This window comes from Anomaloglossus baeobatrachus, chromosome 6 (genome assembly GCF_048569485.1).
Source record: "Anomaloglossus baeobatrachus isolate aAnoBae1 chromosome 6, aAnoBae1.hap1, whole genome shotgun sequence".
Lineage (NCBI taxonomy): Eukaryota > Metazoa > Chordata > Amphibia > Anura > Aromobatidae > Anomaloglossus > Anomaloglossus baeobatrachus.
This window is the reverse complement of record NC_134358.1, coordinates 508,921,424-508,940,594: the sequence shown is the minus strand read 5'-3', so window position 1 is coordinate 508,940,594 and position 19,171 is coordinate 508,921,424. Positions and strand designations below refer to the sequence as shown.

Sequence of the window (19,171 nt, the reverse complement as noted above, 5' to 3'; positions counted from 1 at the left end):
AAGGGAGCAGGAGCCGGCGTCTGACAGCCTGCGGTAAGCTGTAACCAAGGTAAACATCGGGTAACCAAGGTGGTTACCCGATATTTACCTTCGTTACCAGCCTCCGCAGCTCTCACGCTGCCAGTGCCGGCTCCTGCTCCCTGCACACGCTAAGTTAAGCGGTGTGAGCTGGTAACTAAGGTAAACATCGGGTAACCATACCCGATGTTTACCTTAGTTACCAGTGTCCGCAGCTTCCAGATGCCGGCTCCGTGCAAGCGCAGCATCGCTTGCACGTCGCTGCTGGCTGGGGGCTGGTCACTGGTCGCTGGTGAGATCTGCCTGTTTGACAGCTCACCAGCGACCATGTAGCGATCCTGACCAGGTCAGATCGCTGGTCGGATCGCTGCTGCATCGCTAAAGTGTGAAGGTACCCTTAGGATAAGAAGCCAAACCATAAACTCTATTAGCAGATACTTGTTTCAGCATATTGCCCCTCTTCAGTGATAAGCAGGAAATCTGAATTGGCTAGCTGAGAGGCCTTTGATTAGGAGTTTAAGGGCGAGTGATTTTCCTTGTGAAGAATGGTATGCCTGAGATGCTGGTGTAAGGAGACTTATAGGCCTTGCATTGCTCCTCTGGGAAATTCAGTTTCCCAGAAGAGAATTGCAAGGTCTCGAAGGCTATTTACACCACCATGTCAGGCATGTTACTTTTCACCAGGAGAAATGTTCCCTTCCCATAGGAGCATTGTAAACAAAACCTTATTGTTGCAGGTCTTGGTATGAAAATTATCACCGATCTCTGTACTCCATTGATATACTTGTACATAGCAACTAGATCCCCTTAACTTATGTTTTACAAGCTAAATATACCGTACCCTACTTGGATAATATTTCTTGGTAATTCAATACACCCACTTTCATACTTTGGTTGCCCTTCTCTGCTATTTTTTTATACACGGGTATCTAAAGCTGTACACAATAAATATTCTATATGTGGTGTGACTAGCGATTTATATTTAGGCAAAACTATGTTTGTATGACAGGCTTCTATGACTCTTTGATGCATCAGATTAATTTACTTGCTTGGCAGCAGCTGCCTGGCATTGGTTTCTCTAGTTAGCTTTACTGGTGGTGACCCATATTCACACATTGAATTAGCTATTTTTGTAAACCTTGAAAACCCCATCAACCAAAATGTTATCGAGAATGATAGGAAATTCACAAAGACACAATTTGTCTGACTTCTAGATTTAGGGCAGCAAATGAAATTCCTTTGATTGTTGCCCTCAATGGATGTTAGGATCTGCTCTTCTAATAAATCAAGCTAGCCGATCTGCCTCCTGGCTTGATACCATACAGACTGGGTGTGTTATTACAGTCCACTTTTAGCGGTATCTAGCACATGTGCCCTGCGTAGTTAGTGGTGACACCAATACATCTCCCTACTATGCTCTTGTACAGTATGTAATTGATTGTAAAGAAGAAGAACTCTACACTGTGAGTTAAATACACTCCTTCTATGCCTCTTGAACTCCAAATTAATAAGATTTGTTTTGCGAGCGCTCGGGAAATCATTGCAGCACACACGCTTTGTGGTATACTGAAAGTTTTTGCTTTATTACATCACGTGACTAGTTTATATAGTACCTCAAACAAAGAAATAACTCCTCCAAACTATGGACTAATAAGAACAATAAGGGCGTGAACAGAAATGTGAAACTTTCCTGCCCATCAGTGCTAGCTGAACCTTATGACATCATTAGCTATAAGAAAAGGTGAACATTATAGGAACAAAATGGATTCTATTCTCTCACACCACCATTGAGTTTTTACTGCCATTTAAGTACAGAATTTGAAGATCTTTTTTTTATTCTCCATTATCCTGAATCTGCTAGAAGACTAAATATAATCGTTGTGAGCCTATCACCATTTTGTATAATAAGTTGCTTGCAGTCTAGGAGCATAAATATTGCTGGCCGGTTCATTTGGGCTTCTATAGGACACTTAGACACACAAAAGAATGTTTCGATATTTATGGAATGGTGGTCTTTACAATGAGATTTTTGACAATAGCTTATCATGTTTTTCCTCTAGGCAAGGGGCCTGGACCTTTCTAGAGTACGGACATGTGTGGTAGTGGCTGAGGAACGCCCTCGAATCTCTTTAACTCAATCATTCTCCAAATTATTCAAAGACCTGGGTCTGCATCCGAGGGCCGTTAGCACATCATTTGGCTGCCGAGTTAACCTAGCCATATGTTTACAGGTAACGTCTTTTTTTACATTATTGTTGTTTGTTTTATGTTATTATTGGCCTTTATTAAGCATGAGTTGTTATATAGGAAACGTTTATAAATATCTTACACCTTCTCCCATGTATCATTGTCCATATTACTGCCATATTGAAGTAGAGATTCCAAAAACTGCTATTCCAAGAGCACCAGAGTTATGGTATAGGTCAACGTACTTTTTGCCTCCAGAAAAAATAGAAGGATAGTTTTTATAGCTATGAGATGACGTAAGTAACGATGTCTTGGCTCTAGAAATGAAGTGTCTGACGTGAAGAGCTTAGTGTGTTTTCATTTGAGTGCTATGCTAAAAACCACAGGCCAGTTATGACCTAACACAAGTGGAGCTGAACCAAGAACAATATTAATCAGGCGTTAAATCGGTATTCCCATCTCCAAGATAGATCCTATACTAATATGTAATAGGTATAATAATAATAATAATAGTGTAGCACCCACGGGGCAAGGGGTTGACTAATCATCACCAGGCCGGTGATGTCGGGTCTGGGATGCCACTGGTGGCCCTTGCCCGGTTTCGTGGCCCCAAGGTGTACAATAAAAGGGAGGATGATGGAAGATGGGATGATGGGTGGATGAGATGATGATGATGTTGGGAGTTGTCTCCTGACGCCCCCTGTGGTATTCGGCCAGGGATTGGCTGCCACTGCTGTTGCCGTCCTCTGGGGAAGATAGTGTCGAAGCTAAGGTTGTTCAGCTTCCCGCAGGCGAAGCTAGGCCCCAGGGAGGATGATGGTGGTTGTCGTGGTGGCCGTTGGCGCCAAAGCGCGGGGCGCCGGCAATGAAGGACGGACACGGCAATTGCGGTTCCAGGTCTTTACTCACTGTCCTTTGGTTGCCCGGGGGTACCGGTCTCTACCGTGATGGGCTCCAGCCGATTCCGGATAAGTTAGAGGTAGCAACCGGTATTTGAAAGTGTCCTTTCCCAAGGGATGTCCCCCCAGAAGTGAGGAACTTGGGCTGAGCTTCCTGCTCCAAGTCTCAGACTCCGTGAAGAAAAAGAAGGAAGAAAGTGGTGTCGTGCTGCCAGAACTGAAGTCCCGACTTGACTGAAGTTTATGTAAGAGTTGCTCCTACTTCTACCCCAAGTGGTGTCCGCCCCCCAGGTGGTTGTCCTAGTGACCGGGATAGTCCCATGCTTCGTGATGGCCGCCCCCCTGTCTCCCCTAGTCCAGTACCCAGTGAGAAGGTACCTAAGCTGTATGTAACACCTTAACACCTTAAATATGGAAACACCGATGGTTAACCCCTCCTTACCCGAGATGAATACTGCACCGTACGTTGGGTGCAGCACCCTGTGGCGACTGAAGCCTCAGTGGCGCCACATTAGCAAATACAGCAAATACCTTCAATTACAAATGTAATATAGTTCTTTTGATTCATTGCAGAACCTTTATAATCAATGTTTAAGACCACTAGCAACTAACTAACTTTCACTGTATGCGTGGTCTTTAACCTAAGGTTCTGCAATGCCCTGCACATGAAGTAAGTGACATAATGAATCAGAAGAACTATACTACAATTATAATTGGAGGTATTTGCTAATATTATTATTATTATTATTATTATTATTATTATTATTATTATTATTATTATTATTATTACACCTACTACATATTGAGATAGGATCTTGGAGATGGAAACAACCCTTTAAGTTATATTATCTTTTTTTTTTTTTTCTTTTTTATCTCTTATACTTGACATCCATAAAAAGTAGAGAATGGTTAACATATACTCCCAGTCACTTCTGCCAAAAAAAAAAAATAAAAATAGTTTTATGTTTTGAAGTAAGCCAACTGAGTTTCTGGGAAGATGAGTGGAAAATTGCATAAATTTGGTCATGTGAAATCATCAGCGTCTGACCTAGTAGAACTTTCCTCCAATAAGTCGGTAACTAGGAAAAGGCTGCTGGAAATATGTCCGACAGTGTTCTACTCTATCGTAAAGCAGTAGCAAATGTTTTCCTGTAGGTTTTCGGAAAGATCCTAGTCTTCCACACGTACAGTAGATTAGTTCACATCTTTGAATTCTCTGAACCTTAGAATTCCAGAACATCTATTACAATAATGGCTGAAACCTGTCATCCTCCGCGGCGGAGTGTGGAGACGGCTTTGATGCACCTGCATAGCAGAATGTACCCTGGAAATGACTTTTCCTGATCTTTTTATTTCCATATCTAGTGCAGCTGTTAGAGGTTTATGTATATATTATCCCTTCACATGGTCGTGAAGCAAGCAGGGTCTTGGAAGACGATGTTGTCATTCTGTACGTTCCCCAGGGCTTAGGATATTGGGAGCATTTATATGTCACAAGCTGTTTATTACATTGGGCACGGCTCACCATCTGTCTTGTTCTGGCTTCAAACATCCAGCTTATATAATATTACAGTATTTCGTCTTTATTTGTCTGGAGTAAAGTTCTTACCCTGTGAAAGTCAAACACTAGTTTTTCTGTCACCACACGCTCCATTTTATTATGAGGAATGGATACGTTCCTCTATAGAATAGTATAAGGTCTATAGTGTAGGGTATAGTGGGTACGGAAAGTATTCAGACCCCTTTACATTTTTCACTCTTTGTTTCATTGCAGCCATTTGGTAAATTCAAAAAAAGTTCATTTTTTTTTCCTCATTAATGTACACTCCCCCCCATCCCCCATCTTGACAGAAAAAAAAAACAGAAATTCAGAAATTTTTGCAAATTCATTAAACAAGAAAAACTAAAATATGACATGGTCCTAAGTATTCAGACCCTTTGCTCAGACACTCATATTTAAGTCACATGCAGTCCATTTCCTTGTGATCCTCCTTGAGATGGTTCTACTCCTTCATTGGAGTCCAGCTGGGTTTAATTATACTGATAGGTCTTGATTTGGAAAAGAATGCACATGTCTATATAAGAGCTCACAGCTCACAGTGCATGTCAGACCAAATGAGAATCATGAGGTCAAAGGAACTGCCCAAGGAGCTCAGAGACAGAATTGTGGCAAGGCACAGATCTGGCAAAGGTTACAAAAAAATGTCTGCAGTACTCAAGGTTCCTAAGAGCACAGTGGCCTCCATAATCCTTAAAGGGGTTATCGGGCTTATTTTGACTTTTTTTTATTATTACACTATTAGGCTACATTGGGGCAGGTAAGTAGATAGAGACCACTTACCTGCCCTGCTGTCCACCTCTCTCCCCCGGCTCAGAGCGGTCATGTGACTGCTCCTGCCGCGATTTTGCTGCTTCCGGTCATTTCATGTCAACATGGGCAGGACCATGTTGACATGCAAATCTGGAACAGCATGTTGCCGCCCTGCTGGGCGGGTACAGTGCGTGAGTCCGTGCCCCCCTTCCCTGCACCCTCCCACACATTCCCCCGCACCCCATACTCTCCCCGCCCACGGTGTGTCACCGCCAGCACCGGCCCCCCTGCTCAGGATAGCAGGAGTCCCCGTACAGTCTGTGTCCCACTCCAGCCCCGCGGCTGCCTTCATTGCAGTGTGTGTCTGCCCGCATGCAGATTCTCACACTGCAGAGCTGGCAGCCGCCAGGAGGTTAGATGACATCATTACCTGCTGTGACTATCTCCTCTTCACTCCTGTCAGCGCAGTCACTGCCGCCTATGCCTGCTGCGTTTTCATGTCACTAGCGGTGACGTCACGGCCGATACTGCTGAGAACGCGGCGGGCAAAGAAGGCAGTGACAACGCTGACAGGACTGTAGGAGATCGTCACAGCAGGTAATGATCTCATCTAACCTCCTGGCAGCGCTCGTCATCCCCTGCAGTGACCTGGGCTGACCTATTGATGTTAGCTCAGGTCACTGCATTGTTCTTCATTGACTGGGGGGACATTGTCTATGGTATGGATAGTCATGTGTCCCCCTTATTGGATTACGCCGGACCCGGATTTGATTGTTCTTTTCAATAAATTGGTGAAAGATGGAATGTGGGGAGTGTTTTTTCAAATAAAGCGTTTTTTTGTTGTCTATTTATTTTTTTTATTAGTGACTGGGTTGGTGATGTCGGGTATCTGATAGATGCGTGACATCACTAACCCCAGGGCTTGATGCCAGGTGACATTACACATCTGGCATCAACCCCATATATTACCCCGTTTGCCACCGCACCAGGGCAATGGGATGAGTTGGGGAAAAGCGCCAGGATTGGCACATCTAATGGATGCGCCACTTCTGGGGCGGCTGCGGCCTGCTATTTTTAGGCTAGTGAGTGTCCAATAACAGTGGACCTCCCTAGTCTGAGATTACCAGACCCTAGCTGTCTGCTTTACCTCGGCTGGTGATCCAATTTGGGGGGGACCCCATGTTTTTTGTTTTAAATTATTTATTTAATTTAAAATAGCGTGTGGGTGCCCTCTGTTTTGGATTATCAGCCAAAGTGAAGCTGCCAGCTGTGGTCTGCAGGCTGCAGCCGTCTGCTTTACCCTAGCTGGCTACAAACGATAGGGGGGACCCCATGTCATTTTTTTTTTTTTAATTATTTATTTTTTTGACTAAATACAAGGCTAAGCACCCTTTAGTGCCACATGAAAGTCACTAAAGGGTGCCAACTTAGAATATGCAGGGAGGTAGGACATTATATATGTCTTTCTCATCTATCTATTCATCTATCCATTATCTATATATCTGTCTATCTATCCCTCCATTCATTCATTCATTCATACCTCTATCTCTGTCTCTATATCTATCTATTCATCTCTATATCTACTCATCTATTTATCTTTCTTGCTGCTTCCGTTTTTTGCGGTCCGCAAAAAAAAACGGAAGGCACACGGATGACACATGGATGCATCCGTGAAAAAAATGGACCGTTTTTTGCGTACCGCAAAAACAGAACAGTCATGTGAATGTAGCCCACATGTGTTCCCTATGGGGGTAGGGATCGGTACAGAACGATGGTGGGGGGGTGGGTACAGAGCGCCGTGTGTGTGTTTGTGTGTGTGGGTGGGGGGAGGTTGCAGAGCCCTGATGTGATGTTGGGTGCAGAGTTCAATGTGTGTGTGTGGTGCAGAGCCCGATGTGGGGCTATTATTTCCATTGCTGGAGTGATAACAGGTCAGGTGCTGGGCAGAATACTGACAGGGAATGTGTGTGCAGGGGGAGGCGGGCAGGGGGCGAGGCTGGACACTGAGGCCGGGCGGTGCCAGCTCTGACTGAGGTTTTGCACAGGAAGTGGTCAGTTTGCTTGTGCTGAATGTAAACAAAGAGCTGCAGAGAATAAAGGGATAATTCAAGAGGAACAAAAGATAGAAAACAAAAATTAACACTGTAGGGGTGTTTTCTATGACAATACAGCACAGATAAACTCAAAATTTTTTGGTAAGCTAATGTCGGACAACTCCTTTAAATAGAAGAAGTTTGGTACCACCATAACTCTTTCTAGACCGTCCAGCCAAACTGAGCAATCGTGGGAGAAGAGGCTTGGTGAGAGAGGTAAAGAAGAACCCCAAGATCACTGTGGCTGAGCTCCAGAGATGCAGTAGGGAAATGGGAGAAAGTTCCTCAAAGTCAACTATCACTGCAGCCCTCCACCAGTCGCGCCTTTATGGCAGAGTGGCCCCAACGGAATCCTCTCTTCAGTGTAGGATATATGAAAGCTCGCATAGAGTTTGCTAAAATACACATGAAGAACTCCCAGACTATGAGAAATAAGATTCTTTGGTCTGATGAGATGAAGATAGAACTTTTTGGTGATAATTCTAAGCGGTATGTGTGGAGAAAACCAGGCACTGCTCATCACCTGTCCAATAAAATCCAAACAGTGGAACATGGTGGTGGCAGCATCATGCTATGGGGGTGTTTTTCAGCTAAAAGGGACAGGACGACTGGTTGCAATTGAAGGAAAGATGAATGTGTCCAAGTACAGAAATATCCTGGAAAAAAACTCTTCCAGAGTGCTCTGGACCTCAGACTTGGTTGAATGTTCACCTTTCATCAAGACAATGACCCTAAGCACACAGCTAAAATAAAGGAGTGGCTTCGGAACAATTCTGTGTCCATTCTTGACTGGCACAGCCAGAGCCCTGACCTGAACCCAATTGAGCATCTCTGGAGAGACCTGAAAATGGCTGTCCACCAACGTTCACCATACAGCCTGATGGAAATGTAGAGGATCTGCAAGGAAAAATGGCAGAGGATCCCCAAATCCAGGTGTGAAAAACTTGTGGCATCATTCCCAAGAAGACTCATGGCTGTACTAGCTCAAAAGGTGCTTCTACTCAATACTGAGCAAAGGGTCTGAATACTTATGACCATGTGATATTTCAGTTTTTCTTGTTTAATAAATTTACAAAAATTTCAACATTTCTGGGGTTTTGTTCCTGTGAAGATGGGTGCAGAGTATACATTAATGAGAAAATAAATGAACTTTTTTTTAATTTACCAAATGGCTCCAATGAAACAAAGAGTGAAAAATGTAAAGGGGTCTGAATACTTTCCGTACCCACTGTATATAGTATATTGTAGGGTCTTACATTTCGCTCTTATGCCTCCTATTCTTTTACTACTGCTTGACATGCTTGTTTAACTGCAAACGTTTCTGTTTTCATATAATGTAATGCCGCTATGCACCTAGAGCCCATAGTGCATAAGCGTGATATCAAATAATACCACAATATAGTTCTCAAAATAATATGCAGTATCCAAATAAAACTGCTATTTAAAGCCCACATGATACCGTACAATTCCCAATTATTACCATCATATACCACAAATCCTGGATGGTTTTAGCTTGCTCTATTAAAGGGAATCCATCACCAAGTTTTTGCTTCCCCATCTGAGAGCACCATGATGTAGGGGCAGTGACTTTGATTCCAGCGATGTATTACTCACTTATCTAAATGCTGTCATTTTGATGCAATCACTGTTTTATCTGCTGCAGATATACCAGTTCTCTGAATGCTGAGCTCTCTATAACCCGACCCACATAACTGGGTCTGGTTATAGAGGGATTTTATCAAAACTGCCCTAAGCACCTTAGTACATCCCTGGAATCAATGTCTCTGTCTCTACATTATGCTGCTCTCAGATTAGGTGCACATTAGGATCCACAGCAATCACGAGAATTGGTGTAACTTTTTTTTTTCCAGTTACACCAATTCTCGTGATTACTTTGAAACTCAATGATGGGACCCCCAATAATCGTACAGTTATCTCCTGTTTCACCAATAGGAGATAAAGGTTGTTCATGGGACAACACATTTCATCATTCAAACTCAGAAATATTCTCCCTAAGGCTGATTTGACATGTCGGACATTCTCGCTATGAGTATGGCCAATGATAATGTTGTGGTTCTCACTTCAGTTGCAAGTTTCTGGAATTCATTGTACAGCGTCTGTGAGAGTTAAAGAAATACACAGGCATGTGATTTCCAAAGCTCTCCAAAATTTTAATGAGCATCATCTTTTTTTTTTATAATCCTCATAAGTATAGGCGTACTATGCGTACATTTAGACGTTTCTTACATGATAGCAAATGGTAGAATACATAACTGCATAGTAAATGCAGACACTCCCAGAATCCACCCAATTTAGCCAAACCCCCCAAGCAGCTCTTTGTCCAAAGAGTGGACTCTCACCCCCTATAAACAAGTTTTGGCAGGTTTGAAGATGTTTAAAGCGGGCTTTACATGCTGCGACATCGCTAGCATCAGCTAGCGATGTCGAGCGCGATAGCACCCTCCACCGTCGTACGTGCAATATTGTGTGATTTCTGCCGTAGCGAACATTATCGCTACGGCAGCGTCACACGCACATACCTGGTCAGCGACGTTGCTCTGGCCGCCAATCCACCTCCTTTCAAAGGGGGCGGGTCGTGCGGTGTCACAGCGACGTCACACGGCAGCTGTCCTATAGCAGAGGAGGGGCGGAGATGAGCGGCCGTACCATGCCGCCCACCTCCTTCCTTCCTCATTGCCGGTGGACGGAGGTAAGGAGATGTTCATCACTCCTGCGGTGTCACACACAGTGATGTGTTCTGCCGCAGGAACGAGGAACAACATTGCTAATAAACAGGCAACGATATTTGGTTTTGGGACGACCTCTCCAAAACCAACGATTTTTCCCTGTTTTGCGATCATTTAAGATCGCTCGCACGTGTCACACGCTGCGATGTCGCTAAGGACGCCGGATGTGCGTCACTAACGACGTGACCCCGACAATAAATCGTTAGCGATATCGCACCGTGTAAAGCCCACTTAACTCCTTCCTTACTTTATCAATATCCAGACCCAAACTCTGTATATGCCTATGAGGTTGTTGAGTTCAGGTCGTAGAATGTCAGTCGGTCCAGACATCATGGTCCATACTCATAATATGAATGTCAAACGTGAAACCAGCCAGTAGTTAGTGTAATTTAGTGGTGTAGGTGCAATTTTGGCACTCTATTGTCATGTTCCCCATTTTTAAGTTATCTTTTTTACTGCATTGACCTCTTCTAGAGATGAGCGGACCTTTTTGAAGTTCGGATTGGCAGGCTCAGCGAGACTTTAGATAAACCCTGTTTTGGGGCCCAGACTTGACCTGAACCTCATTGGAAGTCACTGATTGGGCAGTTCAGGGGTCCGCCCTCATATAGCCAGCCATGAACCGAACACTTATGGGGGAGGGTGGTGTTTTTCCATTTTTTTTTTTAATTATTTTTGGGTTGGGGGTACACATTACATTCAATAACTCTGTTTTCACCCCCAATGTGAGTTATTGAAACAGTGCAAGCGGTTGCACTTGGCTGAGCACAGAGTGCACCCGAGCACAGCAATGCTCGATTGAGTGGTCAGCATACATAAAGCACCCAAACTCAGTTTCTTGGGATAAAGTCTGTGTTGGGTAAGAACATCGAACTTCGGGTTTGCTCATCTCTACCGGAGATATAACCTGTTCTCTTTTTGCCTATATACAGTAACACTTAATAAAATATTTGGAAGGAAGCTATACCAGTCTTATTCATGATCTGCGTCAGTAGTCTAGCTTCCGAGTATTAAGACCATAACGCCATTGCTGGTGTCATATACTGAAAGCCCTGAGATTATCAGCCGAGCGGTTGATATAAGATGACGTCTAGTTTGGGAATCTGCATTTAGGTGAAATCTCATGACGTCATTACTTAGTCTGGAATCCGCGGCTTTCCCTTTGCTTCACTTGCATTTCGTGTGAATGCTTCACTTGCATTTCGTGTGATGTTTCCACCGAATCCTTAGGGCGACTATGATTTTGTCAAAGCAGTTTACACTTTTTATGCAAGTATAAAGATAATCCACCTAAATATTTTTTAAAAATAGCATGATTTCCAACACTGACAATATACAGACAGAGAATATACGGTAATTGGTGTCTGGTGGGAAGCGGCTGTCTACTTGTTGCCAATCCTGGTTAGATGTATCCAGTGTGGTTGGGATAAGTACACTGCTCCTTTTCGGTGACATTGCCAAACAGTGTTACCTAAGGTGAAAAATGAATGGACTGTAGGAGTTGTACAGAAGAGCCTGGTGCGTGCTCATGAGTGCAGTGTTCTGGCATTTCATCTCTTCTAAATGAGGAGTGTCAATATGCTAACCACATGGTTCTTCACCACCAATCTTCTAGCGTATGATATCAAAAAGGATACGAATTTTGGCTATTTTTGGTCTGTGTTTCCATTAGTATTACATGTTTTTCTCTTACTCAACAAAATATATCTTGCCAAACCTCTCCTATCCTTTAGGCCAGGTTCACATTGTGTTTTAGCTTATGGTCAGTAGCTCCCTTGAGCCTTATGCCTGACAAATGATGCAGACGCAATCGATGTCGGACAGGTTTGGTTGTCTTTTTGATGACGGCTCCAAGATGTCATCAACTCTACTGTATCTTTACAAATAATGGACCTGTCAGCACAAATCAGATGTCTGAATCCTGTTTTCCACGGCTTTAGACATGAGTCTAGAGGGAGTCATTGACCGCAGGCTAAAACGCATGGTGAGTCCACCCTAAACTGTAAATAATGTACAGCATTCAGATGACACATATATAGCATCTCAGGGCTATCAGGATTTTTACTCACAGCTGATTTACTTTAAAGGGAACTTGTCACCTGTAAAAACGCTATTAGCATGCAGATATGAGGTCAATCTGCCGGCCAATATTGTTTTGAATCCTGTCCGACGCCTGCACATTGAATTGCACTGCGGAAATAAACTTTAATCCTCCCAGTAGTGTTCTGGTTTCAGTCACTGAGGCAGTACCGATGTGGGTTCAGTCACTGCTCTGTGTATGGCGAGCTGTAACCGCACCCCCGGCAATGACTGACAACTGGTTCTAGTGATGAGCAACTATCAGTCAGTGTAGAAGACTGCTACAGCCGCTGCTCTCCATACAGAGCGGTGACTGAACCGGCGCCTCAGCAGTGACTGAAACCGGAAAGCTGCCGGGAGGATTAAAGTTCATTTCCTCCCCACAGCGGGGTTTAATGTGCAGGCACCGGACAGGATTCAAATGCTGTTAACCTCCCGATTAACTCCTAATTTGCAGGCTAGTATCATTTTTACCAATGACCGGTTCCCTTTAATGGGAGAGTGATGTGCAAATCGGTTTCCTTCTCAAAATGTTTAAATAAATTGAAAAAATATGTGGTATCATTTCTGTTTTTAATAGATTGTCGTACACATTCTTAAAGGGAATCTTGTGCTTACCCCGCAGTGTTGAAAGCTAAAGGAAATCTACAAAATACTAACAAAATAAAAAAAAATAAAATTTATATTTTTAGGAGCAAAACAGTAACAATGTAGTGACAGAACTAATCATATGCTAATTAGTTGCAAATCAAATTTAGTATGAGATAGCCAAGAAAATTGAAGGTCTACAAAATGAAGATAGTCTCATGCTCAAAGATGTAGTGGATGGTGAGATATGGTGCCTGAAAGTCAAAAGTTCAAAACATTGTTACCCTTTTGCTTGTCACCTTATTATGTTAAGGAAAAGAAGGATTGACCCCATTGAGGTTCTTTCATGCTGTTCATAATATATTTTAATATCTGATGTGGAAAGGAGTAATGGCCCCTATCAAACTTGAAACTTTACACAGAAAAAATGGAGGGAGGGTTGGCGGTGCCTAATCCCTAGGTATATTAGGCAGATCGAGATCTGAGCTCGCCATACCCTGTACATGTGCCACCTCCAGTGTCATTTTCCTGAAGCCCACCGTGTCAGTCGCTGGGAGATCATCTGCCTCGCACCACCGTGACGCCCCCTCTTCCCAGCATCGCCCCACTCATGCCACTGCTGGCTTCCTGTTATCTTTCCCCCCTGGTAAGCTACATTCGGCCTATAAGACGGACCATAAGACTACAAGACAGACCACCCCCATTTTAACATTGAAAATTATTTTTATTTTTCTCCTCCTAAATTTGGGGTGCATCTTGTGATCTGGTGTGTTTTATAGTCTAAAATAATATAGTATATATAGAGAAGGCCTTACTGCTAATAACGTATAGCAATTGTGGGTGTCATGGGTTGAGGTGAGGTGAGGTGAGGTTTAAGTTGGGTTTGATTTGACAAAGTGCAAATCATGAAGTAGATGGTGTTTCTAGACTTGGAAAAAACTAGTGGTGGTTATGAGGTTACTGGATAAGATTCACATCAATGGAGGGAGATCACTGCGGTGAAGCTAGCATTCTTCTATATGGTTTGTTTGATGGCCCAAGGGAAGGATAACAAAAAAGAGATGTATTATCTTGCTTTCTTTTTACTTGCTTGATGTATTAGGGGGTGTTATGATTCCATTCTATGTATGGATGTTATTGACTTTCCAATTAAAAGAAGAAGGGAAGGATCGAGCAGCTGAAATTTCAGCTCCTGATCTTTGTTTTTAGGGGAGATAAGACCCTGATAGACTTGTCTGGCTGTAGATCTCTCCTCTCTTCCTTTTGAAACAACATTACTGCTCAGCAGAGCGCTGATGTGTATAGAAAAGTCAGGAGAGATAACCGTCAGCTCTTCAACATCTAACTCCTTAGGCCTAAGACACATGGCAATGAAAATCGGACCGAGTGGAGTGCGATAAAACATCGCATTCTACTCGGACCAATATTAACCTATGTCCCAGCACCCATGAGCGATTATTTTCTCAGCCCCAATCGGACCGAGAAAACAATCGCAGCATGCTGCGGGTGTAATGCCAGGCTCTTTCTCTCGCACCCCATTCAAGTCTATGGGGCGAGAGAAAGATAGCACTGCACTCGTGGTACACTGGTGTACTGTGAGTGCAGTGCGAGAATGTCAATAGCTGGCTACGAAGGAGAGAGGAAGATAAATCCCTACCCTCCTCCGCTGCACCGGCCTGCCCCTCCTCTGCGCCGGCCCTACCCTCCTCTGTGCCGGCCCGCCCCTCCTCTGCGATATCCCGCCCCTCCTCTGTGCCGGCCCGCCCCTCCTCTGCGCCGGCCCGCCCCTCCTCTGCGCCGGCCCGCCCCTCCTCTGCGACGGCCCGCCCCTCCTCTGCGCCGACCTGCCCCTCCTCTGCGCCGTCCCGCCCCTCCTCTGTGCCACCCCGCCCCTCCTCTGCGCCGCCCCGCCCCTTCTCAGCGCCGTCCTGTTCCCCGCAGCTGAGGTCCGATCGCATGAACAGACCTCAGTCGCAGGGACACTCGCATGACACTCGGCTCCCTCCGTGATGCCAGCATGAGCCAAGTGTCATGCGAGGATCGCACCAGTGCCCCGTGTGGCCCCAGCCTTACACAATTAATTCCAATTAGCCCCTATTGTAGCATGGAGGGCAGCCGTACCCCCAAAGGCCCAGGCAGCTATATCAAGGCCCCCATACATACTGGATTAAAGTCAGACATAGCTATCAAGTTCAGCTAGAGGGAAGGATTAGGCAATTTGAATGAAAAATGTCCAAACTTTAGGCTCTCCTGAACTTCTCCAATCTACCCATTACCACCATACAACTAGCTCCACACTGGGGCGCCAGGGGTCCACCATTAAAATTGACTCTGGGGTCCTCCTACCGCTCATATAGGGAAATAGGGGTCCACTCCTGAAAAGGGGCCTACCTGGGAATTCACTGGTTACCCTGTGGACCAGTTTGAGCCTGAATACAATAGTGCAGCAATATATCCCTATTAAGAAAAATGGAACTCGACACCAAACTGTACACATTTTATAATTATTGTTGTGTTAAGTGTTAACTTTCATTTTATCTTTCTTGTGTCTAAATGATAAATTTGTTGTCTCTAAATAAGAAATGATACATCTGTATCTAAGGTGTATGTGTACCTTAAAGGGAATCTATCAGTAGGTTTTTGCTCCCCATCTGAGAGCAGCATAATGTAGGGGCAGAGACCCTGATTCCAGCGATGTGTCACATACTGGGCTGTTTGCTGTCATTTTGATAAAATCAATGTTTTCTCTGCTGCAGATCTAGCAGTTATACAGAGCTCATGAATATGCTGGACTACCTGGCAGCACGGCAAGTAGTCCTGTAATGATAATCTACTGCTGATTACGCAGTGATTTTTATCAAAACTACACTAAGCAGCCCAGTAAGTGACACCTGGCTGGAATCGGGGTCTCTGCCCCCTCGTTATGCTGCTCTCAGATTACGTGGCAAAAACCTGGTGACAGATTCCCTTTAAACTCCTAAATATCATAGTACTCTGGTGTAGCCATGTAACTAGTATTCCAGAGACCTTTTAAAAAAAATGTTCGTAGTACAACTAAAATTTTATCTTCGAGGTAGGATTTACTAAAATCTACATAATATCTTGCTGCTTGTCCTACTCCAGTAAATGTGGGAAATTCCAAGTTTTAACTTAAAGGGGTATTCCCAGTTCCAAAATCCTATCCCAATATATAGTAGGTGTAGAAATAATAATAATATTAGTAAATTCCTCCAATTAGAAATGTAGTATAGTTCTTCTGATGTAGCCATGTCTCTTACCTCATATGCAGGGCATTGCAGCTTAGGTATCCATGGTTACGACCACTCATATAGTGACAGCTAGTTAGCAGTTCATGGTCGTAACCATGGATACCTAAACTGCAATGCCCGGCACATGATGTAAGAGACACGGCTATATCAGGAGAACTAAACTATATTTCTAACTGGAGGTATTTGCTAATATTATTACATATTGAGATATTACCTTGGGGATGGGAATAACCCTTTAATCTCTGGCTCTGGTACGTGTTACTCATTAAATGCTGCTTTGGCATCAATTGTTCGTAACTGTCGCTACTAAACTTGTAGACATCTCATCTTTAAGTTGTGTAAACTTTTAACAGATTATTTTGTTTTGTTATTTTAACTGTTTTTGTTTCATTTGATAAAGTTTCTATATTTGACATTGTTTTTTTTTTTTGTTTTGTTTTACTCCCGCTTTGGCATTTTCCTTACATCCCTGTGTTCTTATATCTGTTTTGACTTTTGTACGTTACCTCCTTCCTTTAATTTTCTTCACCTGTTCCTTACCGTACCTTCACTCACCTCTTTGCAATCCTTGCTGATATAGCCACACAGGCTGGGGAAACTGGCTGAGCAGGTATGGGATCTTTACATTCCCTAAAAACCCATCTATAACCTTCCTACAGTGGAGAATAATAGAGACTGGTCAAAAGATGCTGCGCTTTTTATATGTTTGAGTAAAAGCAAAGTCTGAACTGGGCAGATAGCAGTGGATTTAAAGTATCTTAAAGGGGTTGTTGGCAGCTGACTATAAAAACGTATCACCTATCAGCAGAATTAATGAGAAGCTGCTGTTCGCTTGGACAGTCTGATCACTGAGGCGGTCTGATCATTGGGGTCAGTCTGATCACTGGGGCGGTCTGACCCCTTGGGCAGTCTGACCCCTGGGGTGGTCTGATCAGTGGAGTGGTCTGATCACTGGGGTGGTCTGACCCCTGGGGGTCGGTCTGATCACTGGGGGGTCGGTCTGATCACTGGGGGGTCGGTCTGATCACTGGGGGGTCGGTCTGATCACTGGGGGGTCGGTCTGATCACTGGGGGGTCGGTCTGATCACTGGGGGGTCGGTCTGATCACTGGGGGGTCGGTCTGATCACTGGGGGGTCGGTCTGATCACTGGGGGGTCGGTCTGATCACTGGGGGGTCGGTCTGATCACTGGGGGGTCGGTCTGATCACTGGGGGTCGGTCTGATCACTGGGGGTCGTGTCTGATCACTGGGGGTCGGGTCTGATCACTGGGGGTCGGGTCTGATCACTGGGGGTCGGGTCTGATCACTGGGGGTCGGGTCTGATCACTGGGGGTCGGGTCTGATCACTGGGGGTCGGGTCTGATCACTGGGGGTCGGTCTGATCACTGGGGGTCGGTCTGATCACTGGGGGTCGGTCTGATCACTGGGGGTCGGTCTGATCACTGGGGGTCGGTCTGATCACTGGGGCTCGGTCTGATCCTGAGAAGGATGTTTTGGAATCCTTCATTTGATGGTTCTCCGGACTGGTGAGGGTTCCAGTAGTTGGACCCATAGAGATCCGCAACTTGTCACCTATTCTTTGGATAGCTGACATATATTTTTATGGTGGGCAAACCCCTTTATATGTGTTGCATAATTTTCCAATTTTAGTCAGATACACAGTAGGTTCCTCAAGGCTTAACTTGAGTCAAAAAGTAGACCTTTTATGCGTCTAAAGTAACAACTTTGTAAAATTTTCTAATTAACAACACGCTGGAGACCCAGATGTCTGTGTATGAGCTGTCAATATAAAATATTAGGATAATAATAAAGGATTTATTAACAATTGCACTATATTAGAGAGTTTTATCAAATAAACATTGACCATTTGAATCCCCGATGTTTCAACGCCAACACCCCTGTAGTTCGCCATTGGCCCAATAGTGATGATGATATATAAGTAGTGATGGACAAATAGTAAAATATTTGGGTTTGGATTATTTGCACCGAATACCTATTACTATTCCAGTATTTGTACCGAATAATGAGCATAATGCAAGTCAATGGGGAACCCAAGCAAAGATTTCCTTGAAAAATGCTCGGGTTCCCCATTGATTTGCATTAGGTTTGTTATTCGTGACAAATTCTGGAATAGTACTAGGTATTCGGTGCGAATAATCCGAACCCGAATATTTCACTATAGGACCATCACTACATAGAAGTCAACCAACCAAAACAACCAATCATCCGGCCCTGGTGGGGGAATTTACTCATTTGCTCATACAACCCAAGACCGCTAAGATCAGTGATTGGCAGCAGTGTTCAGGTGACTGATGGACTGCAAGTCATGACCACAGCATCTGCAAGGACCACCATCAGGGAATTCAACAGGCAAGTAATTATTTCTTTATTTTGGAACATTCCCTAGTTTATAACAGGCTTTGTAAAAACCCCTTTTAAAATCAAATTACAAAACGGTTTTATTTTTTATTAGATCTATTTGCACCATAAGATAGTAAATATATTTTAGGCTAGCCATGGGCAATGTAAGTTAAATATAGATTTAAGTTACATTGCCCATGGCTAGCCTAAAAATATGCAACTAGTATTTATGAATTTTTGATTACATGAGCTACAGTTGTGGCCAAAAGTTTTGAAACCGACGCAAGTTTTGATTTTCACAGAGTTTACTGCCTCATTCTTTTTAGATCTTTTCTTCAGATATTTCAGTGGTTATTGAAGTCCAGTATAAGCATTTCATACATTTTTAATTTTTCATAGGAACTTAGCCTTTGAAGTTCCTTTCACTTAATGCTTAGAAAGATCTATATGCTGAGCCTCTTTACACCCCGACTCTACTGGGCATGTCCGTATATTGATAACTTGTATGCAAATTATAGATCTTTTTAAGCAGCGACTGAAAGGAGGTTCTAAATGAGCCTGAACCGAGCAACAGAAAATGCACTGCAGCATAGCGTTTTGGCAAAAAGCAGACAAAATA

The 19,171-nt window shown here is 43.8% G+C and overlaps 1 protein-coding gene across 8 annotated transcripts in view; it reads left to right on the top strand.

Annotated features, from left to right (window-relative positions):
- The window catches only part of DIP2C (disco interacting protein 2 homolog C), a 655,955-nt gene that overhangs the window by 595,264 nt on the left and 41,520 nt on the right, over nt 1-19,171 (top strand). For 5 of the 8 annotated variants that reach the window (XM_075315465.1, XM_075315466.1, XM_075315463.1 and 2 more), the window contains 2 exons: nt 2,079-2,249; nt 16,772-16,801. In XM_075315465.1, coding sequence (XP_075171580.1) covers nt 2,079-2,249; nt 16,772-16,801 — 201 coding nt within the window. The remainder of the gene's footprint in view (nt 1-2,078; nt 2,250-16,771; nt 16,802-19,171) is intronic. The other 3 variants (XM_075315467.1, XM_075315468.1, XM_075315461.1) reach the window with 1 other exon arrangement.